Below are 22803 nucleotides of genomic sequence, written 5' to 3'. Positions count from 1 at the left end.
AGCAAGGCCAAACTTTTATTCAATTATTTTTTCATTCAGTCATTTTCTTTTTTCTTTCTTCTTCTTTTTTTTTCATTTAGTCATTTTCAATTGATATTTTAGCAGGTCTCAGGCCTGATATGTGCTAAAGGTACAGGAACAAACAAGTAGATCATGGACCATAGTCTCAAGGATTCTGTGTCATGGTGCCATGACAGGGAAGATAGGAAAGAAGGGCGCTACTTTAATAGAGAGATCTTGGTGTTTCCTCTTCAGGGCACCTTCATTAATTATATTTTTAGCAAAGAAAAATTCTTGTATGTGATTTTTCAGTCCAGTAGTAGAAATGTTCACAATGGAAGGTGAGCATGCCTGGTCCCACCTCTGTGTGTCCCCAGACTCTCAGTCTCTTCAGTATATTTCTAAGTAATGTTTCTTGATTTAAAAGCTCTAGATGTTATCTATCTTTTGTGTTATGAATTAAGATTTAGTTCTTCACTAGTCCTCCTTACTTCTCAATATCACCTTTTTTTGTCAATATATTTATTAGGTATTTAATTAATATACATGAGCTTCTAGTGTTGTTCAATCAACTGTTTATAAAAATTTCTTGCTCCCCTATTTCGTGAGATGAAGCTAAAAGTTCCCCAATCATTCCTTCTACCCTCTTTCCATCTCCCATTCTCTCCTTTATTTTTCTTTAATTTATCAAGATTGTTAATATTTATTTGGCAATCATATCATAGTTCTTTAGTCTTTACCTATAAGTTGATTCTATAAATTGAAGTAAGTAAACATTTTCATCATTATCATGACGTAAATATTTATACAAAGCTAAATATTATGCTGTGATAACATTTCTTTATATATGATTCCAAAGCTTCTCTTTTATACCACACAAAATAAAAAGAATTGTCTCTCCTTTTTAAAATACACAAAATCAGGCCTCATTTGACTTTGTCTCATTTTTGGATTATGCCTTTCTTGAACATTTTTCCCTGAGAGTTTCTCTTTGGGGCACCTCTTCTCTCCCTCCTTTCTTTCCTTCTTCCCTTCATTTTTCTCTCTCTTTATGTAGAAAGAATTGTGTCTTAACCATATTTCTATTGTTTTTTAGCTTCTTACACATTCTATTTTTTGGAATCCATTCCATTTTGAACCCACGGATTTCCTTTCCCAACAGGAATCACTGTGGGCTGTGTGAGCCATGATTTCTCTGTATGGTTTTATGATGGTGGGCCTTCTCCTCCCAGGCATAGGCCTTCACATTCTCAGACTCTGCTTCAATGCTTCCTGGAGTTGGAGCCACATTTTCCCACTAACTTTTCTGAGAATCTCTCAACTTAACTCCATCTACTTAATACAATACATCCACCCATACACTAGTGTTCTAATAACAAAAATCACATTCCTCACTGACTACCTCAATAACCCAGAGAGGTTGGAAAGAACCAGCATGCAATGCTGTCATTTAACAGTCTACACTGACTCTTCTTCCAACATGTGTTCTGAATTTAAAAAATAACTGTCTGTTTCTTCTCTGTGAAACCTCCTGGGGTATATTGGTTTCAAGGACAGCAGGTAGGCTTCTACTCCCACAATTATTTGTGTGCTGGAAACCACTTTATGTTCTTATAACCATTTGGTGATTCCTGTTAGAGATAAAAGAGAAATATAGACTTCAATGAGAGCTGAAATTAAACTGCTTTCCCTGGACACATGCCAGACTGCTTTTTTCAGGACTGGAACACAGGACATATATTACCAAGAAACAATTAATAGAGCCGCCCCGTCCCCCGGCGCCGGCAAGGTAGACGGAACTGTGACCACCCACAGAAAAGGCCCAGTGGCCTGCGGAGGGGCAGAGCTGCCAACCACTCCTACAAGGTAGGAGGGCCTGCGACCCACCGGCAGAACAGGCGCAGTGGCCTGCTGAGAGGCAGAGCCGCCCCTTCCCCCCGCGCCTGCAAGGTAGACGGAACTGTGACCACCAACAGAACAGGCCAGACCTGCAACCGACAGACAGAACAGGCCCAGTGGCCTGAGGAAGGGTAGAGCCGCACCCCACCCCCGCGCCTGCAAGGTAGGCAGACCTGCGACCCACTGGCAGAACAGCCCCAGAGGCCTGCAGAGGGGCAGTGCCGCTGCCTGCGCCTGCAAAGTAGGCAGAACTGCGACCACCGACAGAACAAGCCTAGCAGCCTGCAGAGGGACAGAGCCGCCGCCCGTGCCTGCAAGGTAGGCGGACTTGCTACCGACCAGCAGAGCAGGCCCAGCGGCCTGCCGGCGTGGTAGGCACATTGCCCCAATTGGAGGAGGGGCAGAGCCGCCACCCGCGCCTGCGAGGGAGACTTTGCAACTATACAAGACCAATATAAATATATAGGGGGAAAATTCAATAGCACAACAGTTTCACCAAGTAGAAAGGAAAGCGAACAGTATGAAGAGACAAGGAAAGAAAGGACCACAAGCAATGCAGGTCAACTCAACGTTAGAAGAGGTAATAGCTGCAGCAGATGGAATGTAAGATAAAGAATTCAGGATATACATGCTTCAGATGATCTGGAGTCTCAAGGAAGACATCAGACAGCAAAATCAGACAATGAAAGATCACTTCAACAATGAATTACATAAACAAATCCAAGAAGCAAAAGATCAACTATACAGGGAGATAGAGGTTATAAAAAACAAACAAACAGAAATCCTAGAAATGCAGGAAGCAATAAACCAACTTAAAAACTCAATTGAGAATACTACCAGCAGAGTACAACACTTAGAAGATAGAACATCAGACAATGAAGATAAAGTATTTCAACTTGAAAAGAACATAGACAGCTCAGCAAGACTGTTAAGAAACCATGAGCAGAACATCCAAGAAATATGGGATAACATCAAGAGACCAAATTTAAGAGTCATTGGGATACAGGAAGGGACAGAGTTTCAAACCAAAGGAATGAGCAATCTATTCAATGAAATAATACAAGAAAACTTCCCAGACTTGAAGAATGAGACAGAATCCCAAATCCTAGAAGCCTACAGGACGCCGAATGTGCAAAATCATAAGAGACCCACACCTAGACACATTATAATGAAGATGCCCAACATACAAAATAAGGAGAGAATTTTAAAAGCTACAAGAGAAAGGAAGCAGATCACATTTAGGGGTAAGCCAATCAGGATAACAGCTGATCTTTCAACACAGACTCTGAAAGCTAGAAGATCCTGGAATAACATATTTTAAACACTGAAAGAAAATGGGTTCCAACCAAGAATTGTGTATCCAGCGAAATTAAGCTTCAGGATGGAAGATGAAATTAAAACCTTCCACGATAAACAAAAGTTAAAAGAATTTGCAGCTAGAAAACCATCTCTTCAAAATATCCTTGGCAAAACATTACAGGAAGAGGAAATGGAAAATAACAATGAAAACCAACAGTGGGAGGTAGGACAGTAAAGGGGGGAAAAATAATCAAAGAGGAAAGCAAACCATGTTTAGTAACATAAATAAACAAATATGGCTGGAAGAACAACCCATATCTCAATAATAACCCTAAATGTTAATGGCTTAAACTCACCAATTAAGAGACACAGGCTAGTAGAATGGATCACAAAACAAGACCCAACAATATGCTGCCTACAGGAGACGCATTTGATAGGAAAAGACATACATAGACTGAAGGTGAAAGGTTGGGAAAAATCATATCACTCATATGGACTTCGGAAACAAGCAGGAGTGTCCATACTCATATCAAATAAAATAGATTTCAAGCCAAAGTTAATCAAAAGGGATAAAGAGGGACACTACATACTGCTTAAGGGAACCATACACCAACAAGACATAACAATCATAAATATATATGCCCCAAACAATGGTGCAGCTATGTTCATCAAACAAACTCTTCTCAAATTCAAGAGTCTGATAGACCACCATACAATAAACATGGGAGACTTCAACACACCTCTCTCGCCACTGGACAGATCTTCCAAACAAAAGTTGAATAAGGAAACTATAGAACTCAATAACACAATTAATAACCTAGATTTAATTGACATGTACACAATATACCACCCAACATCAAGCAGTTACACTTTTTTCTCAGCAGCACATGGATCCTTCTCAAAAATAGATCATATATTATGTCACAGGGCAACTCTTAGACAATATAAAGGAGTAGAGATAATACTATGCATCCTATCTGATCATAATGGAATGGAACTGAAAATCAACGATAAAAGAAGGAAGGAAAAAGCATATATCACTTGGAGAATGAACAATAGGTTACTGAATGATCAATGGGTTATAGAAGACATCAAGGAGGAAATTAAAAAATTCTTAGAGATTAATGAAAACACAGACACAACATATCGGAATCTATGGGACACATTGAAAGCAGTTCTAGGAGGAAAATTCATTGCTTGGAGTTCATTCCTTAAAAAAAGAAAAAACCAACAAATAAATGATCTCATACTTCATCTCAAAATCCTAGAAAAAGAAGAGCAAAACAACAGCAAAAGAAGTAGAAGGCAAGAAATAATTAAAATCAGAGCTGAAATTAATGAAATCGAAACAAAAGAAACAATTGAAAAAATTGACAAAACTAAAAGTTGGTTCTTTGAAAAAATAAACAAAATCGACAGACCCTTAGCCATGCTAGCGAAGAGAAGAAGAGAGAGAACTCAAATTATTAGCATACGGGATGAAAAAGGCAATGTCACAACAGACACTTCAGAAATACAGAAGATAATCAAAAAATTATTTTGAATCCTTATACTCCAATAAATTAGAAGATAGTGAAGGCATCGATAAATTTCTTAAGTCATATGATCTGCCCAGATTGAGTCAGGAGGATATAGACAACCTAAACAGACCAATATCAATTGAGGAAATAGAAGAAACCATCAAAAGACTACCAACTAAGAAAAGCCCAGGACCGGATGGGTATACAGCAGAGTTTTACAAAACCTTTAAAGAGGAACTAATACCAATACTTTTCAAGCTACTTCAGGAAATAGAAAAAGAGGGAGAACTTCCAAATTCATTCTACGAGGCCAACATCACCCTGATACCTAAACCAGACAAAGACACTTCAAAGAAAGAAAACTACAGACCAATATCTCTAATGAACCTAGATGCAAAAATCCTCAATAAAATTCTGGCGAATCGGATACAAAAACATATCAAAAAAATTGTGCACCATGATCAAGTAGGATTCATCCCTGGGATGTAAGGCTGGTTCAATATACGGAAATCAATAAATGTTATTCACCACATCAATAGACTTAAAAATAAGAACCATATGATCATCTCCATAGATGCGGAAAAAGCATTCGACAAAGTACAGCATCCCTTTATGTTCAAAACTCTAGAAAAACTAGGGATAACAGGAACATACCTCAATATTGTAAACGCAATCTATGCTAAGCCTCAGGCTAGCATCATTCTGAATGGAGAAAAATTGAAGGCATTCCCTCTAAAATCTGGAACAAGACAGGGATGCCCTCTCTCACCACTTCTGTTCAACATAGTTCTCGAAACACTGGCCAGAGCAATTAGACAGACGAAAGAAATTAAAGGCATCAAAATAGGAAAAGAAGAACTTAAATTATCACTATTTGCAGATGACATGATTCTATACCTAGCAGACCCAAAAGGGTCTACAAAGAAACTATTAGAGCTAATAAATGAATTCAGCAAAGTGGCAGGATATAAAATCAACACGCATAAATCAAAGGCATTCCTGTATATCAGCGACAAATCCTCTGAAATGGAAATGAGGACAACCACTCCATTCACAATATCTTCAAAAAAAATAAAATACTTGGGAATCAACCTAACAAAAGAGGTGAAAGACTTATACAATGAAAACTACAGAACCTTAAAGAGAGAAATAGAAGAAGATCTTAGAAGATGGAAAAATATACCCTGTTCATGGATAGTCAGAACTAACATCATCAAAATGGCAATATTACCAAAAGTTCTCTATAGGTTTAATGCAATGCCAATCAAAATCCCAATGGCATTTCTTGTAGAAATAGAGAAAGCAATCATGAAATTCATATGGAAAAATAAAAGACCCAGAATAGCAAAAACAATGCTAAGCAGGAAGTGTGAATCAGGAGGTATAGCGATACCAGACTTCAAACTATACTACAGAGCAATAGTAACAAAAACAGCATGGTACTGGTACCAAAACAGGCACGAGGACCAATGGTACAGAATAGAGGACACAGAAACCAATCCACAAAACTACAACTATCTTATATTTGATAAAGGGGCTAAAAGCATGCAATGGAGGAAGGATAGCATCTTCAACAAATGGTGCTGGGAAAACTGGAAATCCATATGCAACAAAATGAAACTGAATCCCTTTCTCTCGCCATGCACAAAAGTTAATTCAAAATGGATCAAGGAGCTTGATATGAAATCAGAGACACTGCGTCTGATAGAGGAAAAAGTTGGCTACGATCTACATACTGTGGAGTCGGGCTCCAAATTCCTCAATAGGACACCCATAGCACAAAAGTTAATAACTAGAATCAACAAATGGGACTTACTCAAACTAAAAAGTTTTTTCTCAGCAAAAGAAACAATAAGAGAGGTAAATAGAGAGCCTACATCCTGGGAACAAATCTTTACTCCTCACACTTCAGATAGAGCCCTAATATCCAGAGTATACAAAGAACTCAAAAAATTAGACAATAAGAGAACAAACAACCCAATCAACAAATGGGCCAAGGACCTGAACAGACACTTCTCAGAGGAGGACATACAGTCAATCAGCGAGTACATGAAAAAATGCTCACCATCTCTAGCTGTCAGAGAAATGCAAATCAAAACCACCCTAAGATACCATCTCACTCCAGTAATATTGGCAGCCATTATGAAGTCAAACAACAAGTGCTGGCGAGGATGTGGGGAAAAGGGTACACTTGTACATTGCTGGTGGGACTGCAAATTGGTGCAGCCAATTTGGAAAGCAGTATGGAGATTTCTTGGAAAGCTGGGAATGGAGCCACCATTTGACCCAGCTATTCCCCTTCTCGGTCTATTCCCTAAAGACCTAAAAAGAGCATGCTACAGGGACACTGCTACATCGATGTTCATAGCAGCACAATTCACAATAGCAAGACTGTGGAACCAACCTAGATGCCCTTCAATAGATGAATGGATAAAAAAAATGTGGCATTTATACACAATGGAGTATTACTCTGCATTAAAAAATGACAAAATCATAGAATTTACAGGGAAATGGATGGCATTAGAGCAGATTATGCTAAGTGAAGCTAGCCAATCCCTAAAAAACAAATGCCAAATGTCTTCTTTGATATAAGGAGAGTAACTAAGAACAGAGTAGGGTCGAAGAGCATGAGAAGAAGATGAACATTAAACAGGGATGAGAGGTGGGAGGGAAAGGGAGAGAGAAGGGAAATTGCATGGAAATGGAAGGAGACCCTCTGAGTTATACAAAAGTACATACAAGAGGAAGTGAGGGGAAAGGGAAAAATAATACAAGGGGGACAAATGAATGTCAGTAGAGGGGGCAGAGAGAGAAGAGGGGAGGGGAGGGGAGGGGAGGGGAGGGGAGGGGGGATAGTAGAGGATAGGAAAGGCAGCAGAACACAACAGACACTAGTATGGCAATATGTAAATCAATGGATGTGTAACTGATGTGATTCTGCAATCTGTATATGGGGTAAAAATGGGAGCTCATAACCCACTTGAATCAAAGTGTGAAATATGATATATCAAGAACTATGTAATGTTTTGAACAACCAACAATAAAAAATTTTAAAAAAAAGAAACAATTAATAAAAAAATGTTTTTCAAAAGGACTTTCTCTGTCCCTTCCCCAAGTAGAATCTTTGAAATGTTTTCATTCTCTTCTCAAAGATCCTGCTAATGCATTTTCTACTCTTTCCTGCCATAGGCCCTCAGATCCTGATGATTGCTGTCTTCACGCTCACAGGGATAGTGGTGCTGGTCCTGATCATTGCTCTCCTGGTGCTGAGGTATCTCCCCTCCTTGCCACAGAATGCTCCTCATTCAGAGGAGGAAGGAGGCAGAGATCTGACTCTGCTGTTCACACATGCTCACAAGGAGATCTCTAGACAGATCTAAGATCATGAAGGCATTCTGCATCAAAGACTACATAAGGACAGAATATTACCTGGGGGGCAGATTAGAGCTCTGGAGTCAAATGCCTGAACTCAGACCCAGTTCTGTGATTTACCAATTATGAGGTCTCAAGCACATTACTTAACAACTTAAACAAGTTACTTTGCTTCAGTTTCTTTCTCTGAGCTGCCATGAGAATTAGAAATGGGTCATGTATACAGAGTGCAATATAATAAGCATTATGTAAATGAAACTAGCTATTCTCACTGTTTTATTGGCATATTGTGGGAGATTTTAAAATCATTGTACTACATGATATTTAGGTTGCTAGAGGATTTAGAAATCATCTATTCCAAATTTCCTATTTTAGCAGGAAGGAAGTGGGCTGTTTTCTTCAATCCAGAGGCAGAGCTGGGCTCCTGTAACCGTATTGCTTAGAAATACACACAATAGACAGTGTGACCATTTAATCAAGAATGAGCAGAAGCCAAAATTTCCTTCAGAAACCAAGTCCAAATGAGAGTCAGCTTAAGAGAGGAGCAAATTGCAAGACAAAAGTAACAAGTAATTCCCATTGTTTCTAAGCATGGGAAGCAGAAAGAAGACTTCCTCATGGCCAGAGTCTCCTCTAGGAGACCAGGCAAATGGTTGTCATTCATGTATTCTTCCAATATAACAAGAAAAGTAGTAAATGGCCTATAGAATCCCTAATTCAATATGAATGACAGTTAGCTCGTTGAGCTCCAAGAGTCTCCATGGGTGCAGAGATGGAAGCCTGGCTGCCTTTGATGTCTCAAGAGTCATTCTCCATGCTCCCAGTCTTACTGTAAAAATAATTGGTTAATATTATGCTATTTATGTGTATTTAATAGAATTGGATGGAAGCATAGGAGGAAAATAATGATTTCTGCTTAGGAAAGTATGAGAAAGGCATTATAAACGAACTTGAAAAGATGAGGTGCAGTTTGTCAAATGACTAAAAAACAAAAAGGTATTCAGGGACAAATAGGTCAATGGAAAAGACGATTGATTACAGAGACTCAAGCAAGTATAGGGATTTGCTTATATTACAGAGGTAATATTACAGTAGGCATCCCACAAGTAAAAAGTGAAATTAAAACTACATAAAATAGGTTGGGTGTGGTGGTGCACGCCTGTAATCCCAGTGACTTGGGACGCTGAAGCAAGAGGATCATGAGTTCAGAGCCAGCCTCAGCAATTTAGCAAGGCCCTAAGCAACTTAGTGAGAACTTGTCTCAAGATAAACAGTAAAAAAAGGGCTGGGGATGTGGCTCAGTGGTTCAGCACCCCTGTGTTTAATCCCTGGTAGCAAAACTGAAAGAAAAAAAGATCTGCATGTGAAAAAATAATTTCAGAACATAGAAGAAATTTAGGAAATGACTTTATGAAGTCAGGTTGGGAAAGTGTGATTCAGTCATAGATCAAAAAAAAGTCGAAGAAGAAAACTCTACAAATATGGCCCTAGTAAAATAAAAATTTTCCATAAAGCAATGTTAAAAAAATAAACTGTGAGAAGGTATTTTCTTGTTTTTCAGAAGACATAAAGAACTCACAAAAGTTAGTAAGAAAAAGAAAAGAAAAAATTGCACAATAAAAAATATTAGAGAAATTATAAGTAAATGATTCTACATAATTCTATAATTCTATATATTCTATAAAATATGTAGCAAATATTAGAAAAGATTATCTCTCTAGTAATCAAGGAAATGCAAACTAAAGCAAAACTAACACACCATTAACATACATCATAAAGAGAAGGGGAAAAATTAACAATACTAAATATTCTTAACAACATGGGAAGGTAAATTGGTGCTACCACTGTGGGAAACAATTTGGCAATATCTGTAAAGCTGAAAGTGAGCCTTCCTCAAAACTCAAGAATTCTTCCTCATGTGCAGACAAGATTCTAACATTTTATAAATTAGGACACATGTTGTTGCATTGTCTCTGTGCTCTTCCATTTTCTCTAAACATCAGGCACAGATGTGTAAAAGGAACTGGCTTACTTAGAATCTGGTGTGTTTCATTGGTGGTTTAAAAATGAACATTTCTGCCATGTAAGGCTATCAGTTTTGATTTTTTTTTTCTGTTTTGTTCCCTCATGTTTCCATGTCATCGGTTCAGACCCCTTATTATAGTGAAGGATCAAGGAAAGTAAAATGAAACAAACTCAAAAGAACATAGAAGTCCATGAAACCTCCTCTGGGTCCACTAATGGCCAGCACTGGCCAGTTTGGGGCATGGAGAGTCTCACCACTGAGCTAGTCTTCCTCAACACATGTCTGCCTGAGAAAACCAGGGTCCTAAATTTCTCCTGGTGTTCAGAAACTGAACAGCATGGACACTAATAAAACCTATCAACTGATTCTGTTCCTTCCACAGAAAATATAAAAGAGATAATCAACTTCGTCAGAAAAAATGGTCCCACATTCCTTCTGAAAATATCTTTCCTCTGGAAAACAATGAAACCAACCAAATCAGCCTGAAGGTAAGGCCTGCCTTACCTGTTGGACAATGGTGCAGTTTGCCAGGTGTTTGACAAGACTTTGGCAGCATGGTAGGAAATGGTCCAATCTTAGTTTGTGCTAGAATCTAAAAGTTAGATGCTTTCTACTTTTCCACCTCCCATTTCTCTTGTTCTTCATTGATCTAATGTCGTCCAGTGAACACTTCAGTGGAGGCTGAGTTACAGAGTGTTATTGGGTTTTTGCATCTGACCCACGAGAAACAAGACATGCACTTGCTGGGAATTTGTCATGGAAGGGGTATAGGAATGGGAAAGGCATTTGAATTCCCCCAAACCTAATCTACTTCTACTAAGGACCTATCACTTACCTTGCTCATTGCTGAAGAAAGAGACCTCTGTTGATATTTGTTCAAATTCGTCCCCAACCAGGAAGTATAATCAGTAGCCATTATTAACAACTCACCCCATTTACTGCAGTTGTTGCTAGACCTGTGTTTCTCATCTTCTCCTCACAATGAACCAGTGAGTTGAGCTTTATAATCATAACTTTGCTGATAAGGAAATTGAAGACCAAAGTATTAAGAAACAGTGCAGGGTCACCTATAGCGAGTGAGTAAGATTACTACAAATAATGATAGCTAACACTTAACTGAACACTATTACATTGCAGATACTTTAACCCATCTTCCCTGAGCCCTTGAGGTAACAGATGGAATTTCAGAAACAATTACAGTTTGAACCCAGTGTGTCTGTGAAGTCTAAGATCCTAACACCTATATACTGCAATTACAAGGGTCTTTATATCAAAGTATACTAAGAAGGAATGGAGACCCAGGACCTTCACATAAGGGCATTTGTAGACTTTCTCATAGTAGGACCAACCTGATAAGGTAGTGCTGTTTGAAATGCCTCCCTGCCCAAAATCAGCAGAGGAGAACTTGAAGCAGCAAGTTCAGCCAGGTTTATCTTTGACCCCTTTCTACCAGCCCCTGACACCCTACCCCAAGTACTGCACTTGGCCTTCTAAGAGCTCATATCCCCTCACAACTGAACATGGATGAGGTCTTCCTTCCTTCAGAAATGCTCCTTGCTCCAAAGTGACCCTTCTGCTGCATTCTGAACCTCACTCCTAAACACTGTGTTCCCAAGGACCAAGTATCTCATACAAGTGTCATGGAGGAATCAAGCTTGCAGTAATTCACAGTAAGGTGCAAAGAACCACAAGACTAATTGACTTCCAAAGAGAGAATTTGCTGACAGAAATGACTGACTAGAAGTACCTGCTGGTAGAAGAAACATTTTAGCCAGATTCAATTTTGCAGATTATTATTTGAGCAAAAAATGATTCATCAATTGGGAAACACTCAAAACCAAAAGAAAGTCAGAGAGCACTCTGCAGTGTGGGCAGTGAGCTTTCACAGGTTATACAAAGAAATAAGTTCATTGGTTATTGCTAGAAGTTTGCCTGATCTGAGCATGGTCTGATCAGTTGGCTGCCTGTGATTGGCTGAAACTCAGCTACTTGTTACCAAAACGTTTTCTTAAATAAGGTTTCTGTTTATTTACGTATGATGATGTAAGTTAGATTGTGGTTTGTTACATAGGAACTCAAAATGCTCAGGCAGCCTCAGGTCAATTACCTCCTGCTTATTTTGTTTAACACTAGGAGTAGGTGAGGAGATTTTTAAGTGAGTGCTCCTGTTTCTGAGATGACACCTGGATAGGCTCCTGCATGTTCCACCTCTGCAAAACCCTACCTAGGAAACAATCTCTACTGCCTCAAAACCCCACTTTGATCCTTTGGTTTAACCTTTAAACACTGTATCTTTGTGTGTTTTCTTAAAATCTAAACATTTCCAGCAGTAGAAGGCATCATCCATTGCCAGTTTCTTGCAGAATTTTTGAGTACAGAATATTTAATAGTTAATTTATCAGGTTAGTCACTCACAGGAATACCCAATAAAATTTTGGGACAGTAAATTCAAAGGAGGGAAGTCAGAAATGGTTCCTAGCATGGAGGTATCATTCTTGCCCTGAGTTTAGATAGCCTAGGGAGAAGGAAGACTGGGAAAGGGCTATATAGAGAGTTCATCAGATGCTGTGAATCAGACAGAACAGGGAGAAAACTCAAGGTCAGCATGAGAGGAAAATACAACCAGACAGGTAATAGTTCAAGTTTGGGATACTCTCTGAAGACAGAAAAAAGGAAGTCAGTCTAAAGGATGAGATAATAGTCAAATATCCCAGTACTAACATAGAAAGCCAGACCAGAGAATCAGACAAAGAGAAGTCAGGAAAAACAGAAAAAGAATGATTAAAAAAAAAAAAAACAGAAAAGAATGATAAAGATGATGATATCTCATTTTAGAATAAAAAGAGAAATCCTTACTGGGCATAGAGGCACATGCCCATAACCTGTAATCCCAGTGGTTTGGGAGGCTGAGGCAGGAAGATCACAAGTTCAAAGCCAGCCTTAGCAACTTAGTGAACCCCTCTCTCAAAATAAAAAGAGGCTAGGGGTGGCTCAGTGGTTAAGTGCCCCTGGATTCAATCCCCAGTGAAAGAGGAGTTGGGATCCTCTAGCTTGCAAGAAAAATTTCACCAATGATGTCTAATTTGATCACCAAGTACCCTTCTGAATAAGGATTGCAGAGTTAGGAAATGAGGTTCAAGTAGTTTAAATGACCTCATTGAGGTCAGAAACAGTAAAAAGAACACTAGACAAGAAGACAAGCAGCCTAGCCTCTGCTGGTCTTCTAATGTAGCATTTAATGTCATTTAACCCTTCTATGCCTCATTTGTAAAATAAAAAATAACAACAACTGATGTTGGCACCTAGCACAGGCTTGCTGCCCAATACGCAAAGAAACCAAAATAAGAAGGCACTGGGTATATGCAAAAGTAAAAGGCTTTGATTGCTGCAGACTGACAGGGCAACCAGGAGATATCAGCTCAGATCTGCCTCCCAGATCTTTATGAGTAACAGGGCAATTTTTAAGAAGAGAGAGGAGAGAGCTGCTGAGAAGAGAGAGTCTTGGCAGCTATAAACAAAACAGTCAACCTGCCTCTTCACAGGCCATGTATTTCTTTTGGGGGGGGGGTGATTATCACATTCTGTGGGGGATTTTGAGGTCATTGACCTGATGAGCTGGCTACTTCTGCACCAGTGCATTCTTGAAAAGCTGGTTTCAAACTGTCCTTCAGTGGATTTCAGAGACTGCCTAAAAGACAATTAAGAACTTTGTTATTTAAAAAGTTTGTGCTGGGGTGTAGCTCAGTGGGAAAGTGTTTGCCTAGCATGCATGAAGCCCTGGGTTCAATCCCTAGTCTGGGCATGTCTAGGCCTTAGCAGATTCAATATTTATTCATCTGCATGGTGTTAGGAATCATGACTGGACCTTGATATATTTCACTCAAGTTTCAAGATGTCCTTGTAAGGTAAATTTTAACAAAGATAAACATACATACCAGATTTAAGAACCAAACTAAAATATTCACTCGTTCCCAACCTTTCCTCTGTCTTGAGACTGGAAATCTTTAACTGGCAAACCAACAGCCATATCTAGCCCACAGGTATCAGTGTTTGTATGTGTGTTGTTCAGTATTTAACATTTTAAAAATCAATTGCCAGCATATAAATATCATGGTATAGCATGTAAAAATCCAGCTTCTTTTGACAAATCAGATGATCTGACAATTCTGCGCAGAACCCAGAATTGTTGGGACTGCATCTCTTTAGACACACCTGGCCCATGTGCCTCATGCGCACTGCTACTTGGACTTTCAAGCATTAATTTGCAACTGAAATAAATGCATAGCATCTTCCTTTAGCACCATTCCCTAAGAGCATTTGTCTATACTATGGACAATAATTCACCGTAGGAGGAGGGTAAGGGAAGAAGGAATAAAGAAAATCCATGGCTGAGGAGAGAAAGCCAGGAGAACCCAGTGTTAAGGAGGATATAATCAATACTGAGAAGAAGAGGTCGGAGTGAGTAGTGGGAGGGAAAGACAAGTCAGTTACCACAGTGTTTCTGGGATCCTGCCCAGCAAGCTGTTGAGCAAACAGCAGATACAGCCCAGCTGGAAGAGCCTCTCAGCCTTTGACTGGCAGTGAATGGGACAAATAAGAAGTTCTGGAATAATTAGCCTTTTCTTGTGCCAGATTGATGACGACAAGAGACGAGATACAATCCAGAGACTTCGACAATGCAAGTATGACAAAAAGGTGACTCCAGTCTCCCCCACTTCTCTGAACTCTAACTGGGAGTAGGTTCTGAGTCATCACTGTCCCAGCCCTGACTTTGCTAGGGGGATAGTGGGTGAGGGGTTTGGGGGGGGATGTTTCCCAGGTTGCTTCAAAGGGCCGTTTGTAGAGCTTCATAGGATAGGCAGGGTTCTGCTTGAAGGTTACAAAACTCAACATCCTGGGGGAGCCAAAGGATAAGTTAACTATTTGGAGGGAAACATAAATATGAAATAGATTCAGAGCACTGAGGGCAACCCTAATATTGTATTTTGGCTCATTCTTGAGAATCCCATCTGGGAGTTTTGTATCTTCTTGCCCATCTTCCTCCCATCTTCATGTTTCCCCTAGTCATTTTGCAAGAAACAAACAAACCTAAACACCAGGTCCTAAACACCAGGGATATAAACAACAATCAAATGTCACTGCTCAAAAAAACTTACAGTCTAATAGGACATAGGAACAAATTATTATAATACCCATTTATATGAGGAATTACATTGCAATAGTAACTCCTTAATTCAATTGATCTTTGCAGCGAGTGATCCTCAAAGATCTCAAGCACAGTGATGGCAATTTCAATGAGAAACAGAAGATAGAACTGAACAAGGTATGTGTCCTATACTTCAACCCCTTGAGAATTAACCTCATTCCATTTTCCCTGAACACAGAGGTCCCCTGTGGAGAAATGTCTTATGAGAAAGAAATGAATGACTTAGCTACTTTTTGAAAACTCTGCCTAGAGATGTTGGAGGGTGAGATTTTACATTGTAAAAATTCTGGAAATATGCTGGTATGTTCTAAAATACATCCTTAATATTATTTGAAAGTAGTGACATTTGTATTCAAGTCACCTTGCTAGCAAAGGAAAGACTGCTGAATAAGATGTAACACAATATGTAGTAACAAACGGGTACTGACATTCAATTTATTAAGAGCAATGCATCTTCCCAAAAGAAACACATTTTGCTAGCATATGAATATTTTCTCTGGTTCCGTTTTCTGGTTGATATGCTTTATAAACACACATGTTCTCCTAGCTTCTTCAGACTGACTATTACAACCTGACCAAGTTCTATGGCACAGTGAAGCTTGACTCCAGGATCTTTGGGGTGATCGAATACTGTGAGAGAGGATCCCTCCGGGTAAGAAACCAGCATCATTTTCAATTTCCTAAGAAGTCAACCATATTAAAAAAAAAAATCAGCAGATCTTTAAAAAATATTTTCCCAGGGGGATAATACTGTAGAGTTATCAGGAAAAGTTGGTAGACCCACATACTTTTCAAACTAGATTCCTCAGATTTTATCAATCAATCCTATAATCTCTTTACAAAGAAGCCAAAAGATATTCGGAAAAGAAATGTAGATGGGAGAAAAAGGAACAGAGAACAGAAGTAGGAAAGTGAGTGGTTACTTCAAAATACAATTTGTGGTGTGTGTTGGGCAGGTTGGGCAGTTACTGGGGACTGAGCCCAGAGGTGTTCTATCACTGAGCTACATCTCCAGCCCTTTTAATTTTTATTTTGATACAGGGTCTTGCTAAGTTGCTGAGGCTGGTCTTGAACTTTTGATTCTCCTGCCTTAGCCTCCTGAGTAGCTGGGATTACAGGTGTGTGCTATCACACCTGGATCAAATACATTATATTTTACTTGAATTTTACTCAAATACATTATATTTTACACTTGTTTTTGTATTGAAAGATCAATGGATAGTTGTTATCAGAGCACCAAATAAGCACAAGAGGACTTGTTCATAAGTCCTGGTCTGCTCTGGTCTAAATTCCTACCTGCTCTTCCTTGTGAGGGGACTGAAGATAACCAGGAGTTGCCTTGGTCAGGTATTCTGGCTGAGCAGGTCCAAAGCAAAAAGAAGAATACGACAGGACTGAGTAAAGTTCATAGGAAGAACCAAGCACTAAGCAAAGAGTGTCAAATCATCACATAGTTCTGAAGGGCAAGCACAGTTGATTTGCAAAACACAAGAGTCAGGTGTCAAACAGAAACAGGGATTGAAAGGGGCAAGAGCAGGAAGGACTGTGGGACAATGACTTCAAGGGACACTGATACACCTGAACCAGACTGAACGGTCTATGGGCATGTGCCATGAGGGCCCAAAGGTAGAGTGACCCAATGATTTATCAGGATACTTTGACAGTGAAGGGGTGTTATAATAATGATCCTGGAATAACAGACACAAAGTGTAACTGGACCAAGAAAATCAAGATGTGTGGGTAGCCCTGCCTTTGGATTATATTCAGTACCTCTTAGGAACCTCATGTCCTCATAACAAAGCCAAATTCCTAAGCCAAATTCCTAAGAAGCTTTGGTAACTTCAAAGAGGTCCAGATATTCATAACTCAATGAAATTAAAAAATAATTTTTGTCAAAACTAATAATTTGGAAATTATGAATTTTTTAATGGGCTTCATTTAAACAAAACAAGACAAAAAACAAAACAAAAAAGCAAGAACACTAGCTTTCCAAAAATGTGGCATAAACCAAAATCTATCCTCAAAGAAAAAAACTGTAACTCTAAATGTGACTCTTTCTTAAACAATAGTAAATAATGTAGTTATTCAAAACTTAGATTCTAACAACTATGGCCTAAGGGGAAGAATATCAATATCAATATCAATCATTATAAAACAAAATAAAATTCAAAAATGCACTGTTTTTTTTTTTAAAAACTATGAAAACACACAAGCCTCTTACTTCTAATTGTGGTTTTTAAAACAAACATACAAATACCTAAAAGTAGGAATAATAAAAGCAGTGAAAACATGCTTATAATTGTGGAAAACACTTCTTTGCTACTAAATTATAATATCTTTGAAAATAAAAACTTCAGAAGTAATAAAATCATGAAGATCTGACTCAAAAAGTAAAATTTTAAGTAGGCCAATTGTGAACCAGTTTCACTCACACTTCTGACATAAGATACATAAAGTTTTTTCATCCTAAAAGCCACTTAGTTCTTCTACTCTTTGGATGCTAACTAGGTGTTCAGTTCAGTTTTCTTCAATGAACTCCTGGAGTTAGCATCAAACTCTACAGGTTAAGGGCTCAGTCCCACAACTGTCCCTATCTCAGACCCCAGTTGCAAGTCCCAGGCCTCTTGTACTCTGACCAACCAGCTGAAAATTAGGCATTCCTATGACTCCCTTCTTGAGTTTGATAATTTGCTAGAATGACTCAGAACTCATAGTTATTTACTATTACTGGTTTATTATAAAGTATATTATAAAGACCACAGACAAGCAGCCAGATGAAGTGTAATGCCAGATTCATGGGACCCCAATAGACCTCTAGGAACCGAATCCGATGCAATCACACAAGAGTCTTTATTGCAAGCTGAAACCTGGACTCACAACCGTTCCCAACGCAGCGGGTCCCAGGGAGTGAGTCCTGGTCCTTTGTTCAGTGAGATTTTATAGGTTTTGGGGGGATACTCTGTGTGTCACAACATCACACAGAAAATCATTCCACACTGAGAGAAACTCAAACAACAACTTTTAACATTGATTAGCACATTCACTGGCAGGAACAAGTTGGGTAGGGGTGATTGGTTAGTACAAGAGAGGGATTCCTTTGAACTGATTGGTTTAGGCCATGAGGGGTATACGTGCTAAACTTCATGGTTTCCCAACATGTTATCAACCACCATAAACTACTGGGGATCATCCGGCATCCCAGGTATTTTCCCTGTCTCATGCTGATTGGAGGTTGTTAGGGGGTTGCTACGGGTCCTCCCCTAGCCTAACTGAGTCAGGGACACCTGGCGCCACAGATCTCTTCTGTTATTTGCAGACAAACAACTCAGCAGGGTGGGTATGTGCCTAGGAGTGCTCTGTGGGTTTTTCCAAGGACAAGGGTCATGCCCCCTTCCTTGGACAGGCTTTGCTCTGAGGTAGAGGCCGGTTTCTCAAAAATGGAGTCACAGCAATTTCTCATAATACCTAGGGCAACTTCCCAAAGATCCCAAGCACAGGCACTTCTGTCCCTAGAGACTTGGGTTGTGCCACCCTCCTGGCCTGTAGATGTGTTGACCTACTTGGAAGCTTTCAAACCCCTTCACTCAGGGGACTTGGGGGAAGTTCCATCACTTAGCCACAATTGATTAAACCATCCACCATTGACAGTTAACTCTATTTCCAGCCCTTTCCCCTCCCTGTTAGTGAAAGGGGAGGGACAGGGCCAAAATATCCACCCTGTAATCATGTAGCTGATTCTTTCCAGCAATTAGTCCCTATCTTGAAGTGGTGAAGAGGCTCACCATGTTAGCTTTTCATCACTGAGACAGAATATCTGAGAAAATCAATTTAAAGAGGGAAGATTTATTTTGATTCATGATCTCAGAGGTAGCAGTCCATGGTCGCTGGCTCCATTGCTTTCGGCCTGTGGTAAGGGCAGATATCATGGTGGAATCACTGGTGTGGCAGAGCAAAGGTGCTCACCTCATGGCAGCCAGGAAGCAAAAAGAAAGTAAGGAATGGGGTAGGGACAAGAAATACCCTTCTAGAGCATGACCCCCGTAACCTACTTCTTCCAGTCATGCCCCCCCCCACTCCAGTTTCCACCAACTCCAAGTAATCCACTAGTGAGGATTAATCCATTGATAAGGTCAGAGCCCCCAAGATCCCATCGCTTCTCAAAAGACTCACCTCTGAACATTGCTGCTTTGGTGTTAGATATACATGGAAGATAAATAAATTTACATAGCAAGCTGGTTCTATGCCCAAGATATTTCATTATGTATATACAAATGTTCTAAAATTGGGGGAAAAAATCCACAATATGAAACACATCTGGTCCCAAGCATTTCACATAAGAGACATTCAACATGTGCTAGCTCAAAGCTGATTGTTAAATATTTAGGAATTTGTTAACTAGTCAGTGTTGAATTCTTGGTGGCTGAAAATATTTCAAATGGGAGCATTTCACCATAGAGTCTGCAAGTACTTAAATCAGGGCTATTTTCATAGAGCCAGTTTATTCGCCTACGACAGATTGTAATTTATATGGAAATATATAAATTCTAAAAACAAAGAATTTCCAATCAAAGGCAGACTTTTTTTTTCCTTTTTGTTTTTTAGTTAACAAAGATCATCAGGAAAAAATATAAAAGAGCAATAATAAACAAAACATTTTAACAAAGAAGAATAATGAGAGGCTACTTGCCAGAAAGTTATAATAAAAGCAGTCTAGCAATAGCTCATGAATAAAGACATGATTTATGGAAGAAAAATACATGGTCCAAGAATAGCATTAGTATATTGTCAAGTTTGGTGAAAGGGTAATTTAGTAAATGGTGCTGAGATAATAGGACCCTCAGACTTTTCATCTCTCATCCACATGAGAGACTTTGCCCGAGCGGTTCTCTCTCCATAGAACTTGCTTCCCTACTGTGTCCAGATCTCAGCTTTACTCACACTTTCTGAAGGAAACATCTTTGACTTACATAACAAATTCCCAGAGTGTTGGGGTCAATCCTCAGATTTGTAGCCCCTTTTTATAGTACTTATCATATTTATAATTTCACATTTATTACAGTTATTTTACGAGTGTCAGTTTCCCCCACCAGATCATGAATGCTCTAAGAGAGCCCACTGTAATCTTAGCACCAAACTCAGGGCCTGCTGTATACACTCAATTATCTCTAAGGAAATAAGTAGATCACCTAATAAAATTGATGAGAAAACAGCACATAAACCTACATATATATTATGGTCCCAATTTTGTAAGACATAGTACATATACCTTATGTAAATGCTCATTGAGAGGAATAGAAGGAAATACCAGAATGAGAACAAGTTAGATGATGCAACTAGCTGTGATTCTTATTTTCTCCTTTTTTATACTTTGTAAATTTTGTTCATATTTTCTATACTATGTATATATTCCCTTCATAGTCAAACAGAATAATACACTTTTTATAATTTGTCTGATGAGAGCAAGATAGGATGGGTGAATGGTGAGATAAAGGTAAAGAATGGATAGAAAGGGAAATAATTACTGTAGAGAGCTGTGTGCTCATGGCTCTCCTCTCTTAACTCCCTAGTACCCACAGTTCAGCCGGTCTCATCTGAAATGGTCAATGACTTCAGACACTTTCTTAGAAATTATGGCTACAGTGCCTAAATTAAAACTAAAGGTCAAATTGAGCTTTTTCCTAAAATAAGAAAGTATTGTTAGGTTATCACTTAGGATCCTGTATATACTGTGAATGACAATTACTTATTGACTTTATTAAAAAGATGTGTCTTGCTAGATGCAGGGGTGCACACTTGTAATCCCAGCAGCTTAAGAGGCTGAGGCAGGAGGATTGTGGGTTCAAAGCTAGCCTCAGAAACTTAGCAAGACCCTAAGCAACTTAGTGAGACTTTGTCTCAAAATAAAATATAAAATGGTCTGGGGATGTGACTCAGTGGTTAAGTGCCCCTGGGTTCAACCCCTGGTGCAAGCAGGAGCGTGTGCACACATACACACACACACACAAAGATGTGTCTTGATAGAGCCTCCATCGTGTTAATATAGGTAAAAAGTCTAGCTCTTACAATTCACACAAAAATCCAAGAACTCTCTTTTTGACAGAGGGCTTAGCAAACCTAAGAAAAAACTTAGCACTATTAAGCTATTGAGAAAAGTACTGATCCAACTTTTGAAAGATGGAGCATGCAGGGCAATCACGTTTTAATCAAGCTCCCAGCTCTCCTTCCAGGTGGGGTGTGCTCATTTCTTGGCCCCTAATGGTGAAAGCCACTCAATGCTTCTCATTGAAGGAAAGAAATAGTCATGTACTAATGACACTTTGCTCAGCCACGCACTGGCCCCAGATCTGACAGCTGTCCCGTAACAGAGCTGAAAAACTTCTTTCACCCAGTGGCATTGTAGTCACTGTAAGAGCACAGCCCAGTGCACCCCTCATGGGTTTGTAGTGATGCTGGTGTCACCAAACCTACTGTGCTGCCAGTCAGAGGGCACACAGAATTATATACAGTACATAATATTTGAAGATGATAATAAATGATCATGTGCTTGATTTAGGTATCACCACAGTATGTTTTTTAATCACTATTTTAGAGTGTACTCCTTTTAAAAGAAGTCGTACTGTAAACAATGTGTGGTGTTGTGCAGGCAGCTGCCCCTTAAACGTCGTGTTTCCCGCGCTCTTCATGACATCATTCCATCTTGTGCTGTATTTACTGTTGTTGTTTTGATCATTGTTACAGGTCAGAGACCCACCGTATAGCTGAGGCACCCCCTTCATCCCAGTTCTTGCAATCATGCCAGAAAGATTTCAGATGTTACTCAGAGTAACAGGCATAAGCTTATTAAAAGGGACACGAAATGGGAAAAGATGACACTCTCCAGGGACACAATGGGTCCTCTCAGAAAGGAGAGGGTACACAGTGTCTTCTCTCCTGCCTCTAGTTTTAGTGGGGGTCTCAGGGAAGTTTCCAGAGAGTCCCACCCAGGTTTACCTCTTAACTTTTGACCGACAGCATGATAACATCAGACTTCCAAGTCCCCACTGTGCATGACAGCTCTAGGTCACTTTGGCCCATGCTGGCCAGTTCTCATTGGAACCTGTTCTTACAGGTTTTATGGTTAGGGGGAATTATCTTTATCTCATTGAGTTCTGGAATCTGGTCTATGTGAGGATCACAAAAGTTCCCCACCCCTACTTCAGGGTAAGTTCTTATCAACATTTGGGGCCTGCATTTCATTTGAAGATAATAGGTAGTTTGCTGAGGAATGTCATATATCCTGGTTGGCTTCAGACAGGTAGGGCTGCAGGTAAATTGTGTTTTAAAAGAAAAAAGCAAGTGGGAGTCAGCACAGTGGGCCCAGTTTATAGAATTATTATTCCCTTAACCTCATATTCCCACACCTCACATCTGTCTGTTCCCTCTTAATCATCATGGCCCTAGGAGCAATAGACTGTACCATGTAAAATACATACTGCATTGCC

At 39.4% G+C, this 22803-nt stretch overlaps 1 protein-coding gene across 1 annotated transcript in view; it reads left to right on the top strand.

Annotated features, from left to right (window-relative positions):
- Gucy2c (guanylate cyclase 2C) overlaps nucleotides 1–22803 on the top strand; it is a 74910-nt gene that overhangs the window by 27857 nt on the left and 24250 nt on the right. The window contains exons 11-15 of the mRNA XM_046436109.2: nucleotides 7908–7989; nucleotides 10499–10604; nucleotides 14749–14811; nucleotides 15368–15439; nucleotides 15870–15974. Coding sequence (XP_046292065.1) covers nucleotides 7908–7989; nucleotides 10499–10604; nucleotides 14749–14811; nucleotides 15368–15439; nucleotides 15870–15974 — 428 coding nt within the window. The remainder of the gene's footprint in view (nucleotides 1–7907; nucleotides 7990–10498; nucleotides 10605–14748; nucleotides 14812–15367; nucleotides 15440–15869; nucleotides 15975–22803) is intronic.

Source organism: Marmota monax, unplaced genomic scaffold, assembly GCF_021218885.2.
Source record: "Marmota monax isolate L192 unplaced genomic scaffold, Marmota_monax_Labrador192_F-V1.1 WCK01_AAM20220418_F8-fsc00012, whole genome shotgun sequence".
Classification (NCBI taxonomy): Eukaryota; Metazoa; Chordata; class Mammalia; order Rodentia; family Sciuridae; genus Marmota; species Marmota monax.
Note: the sequence above shows the minus strand (reverse complement) of the source record. Positions and strands in the feature narration are given on the sequence as shown.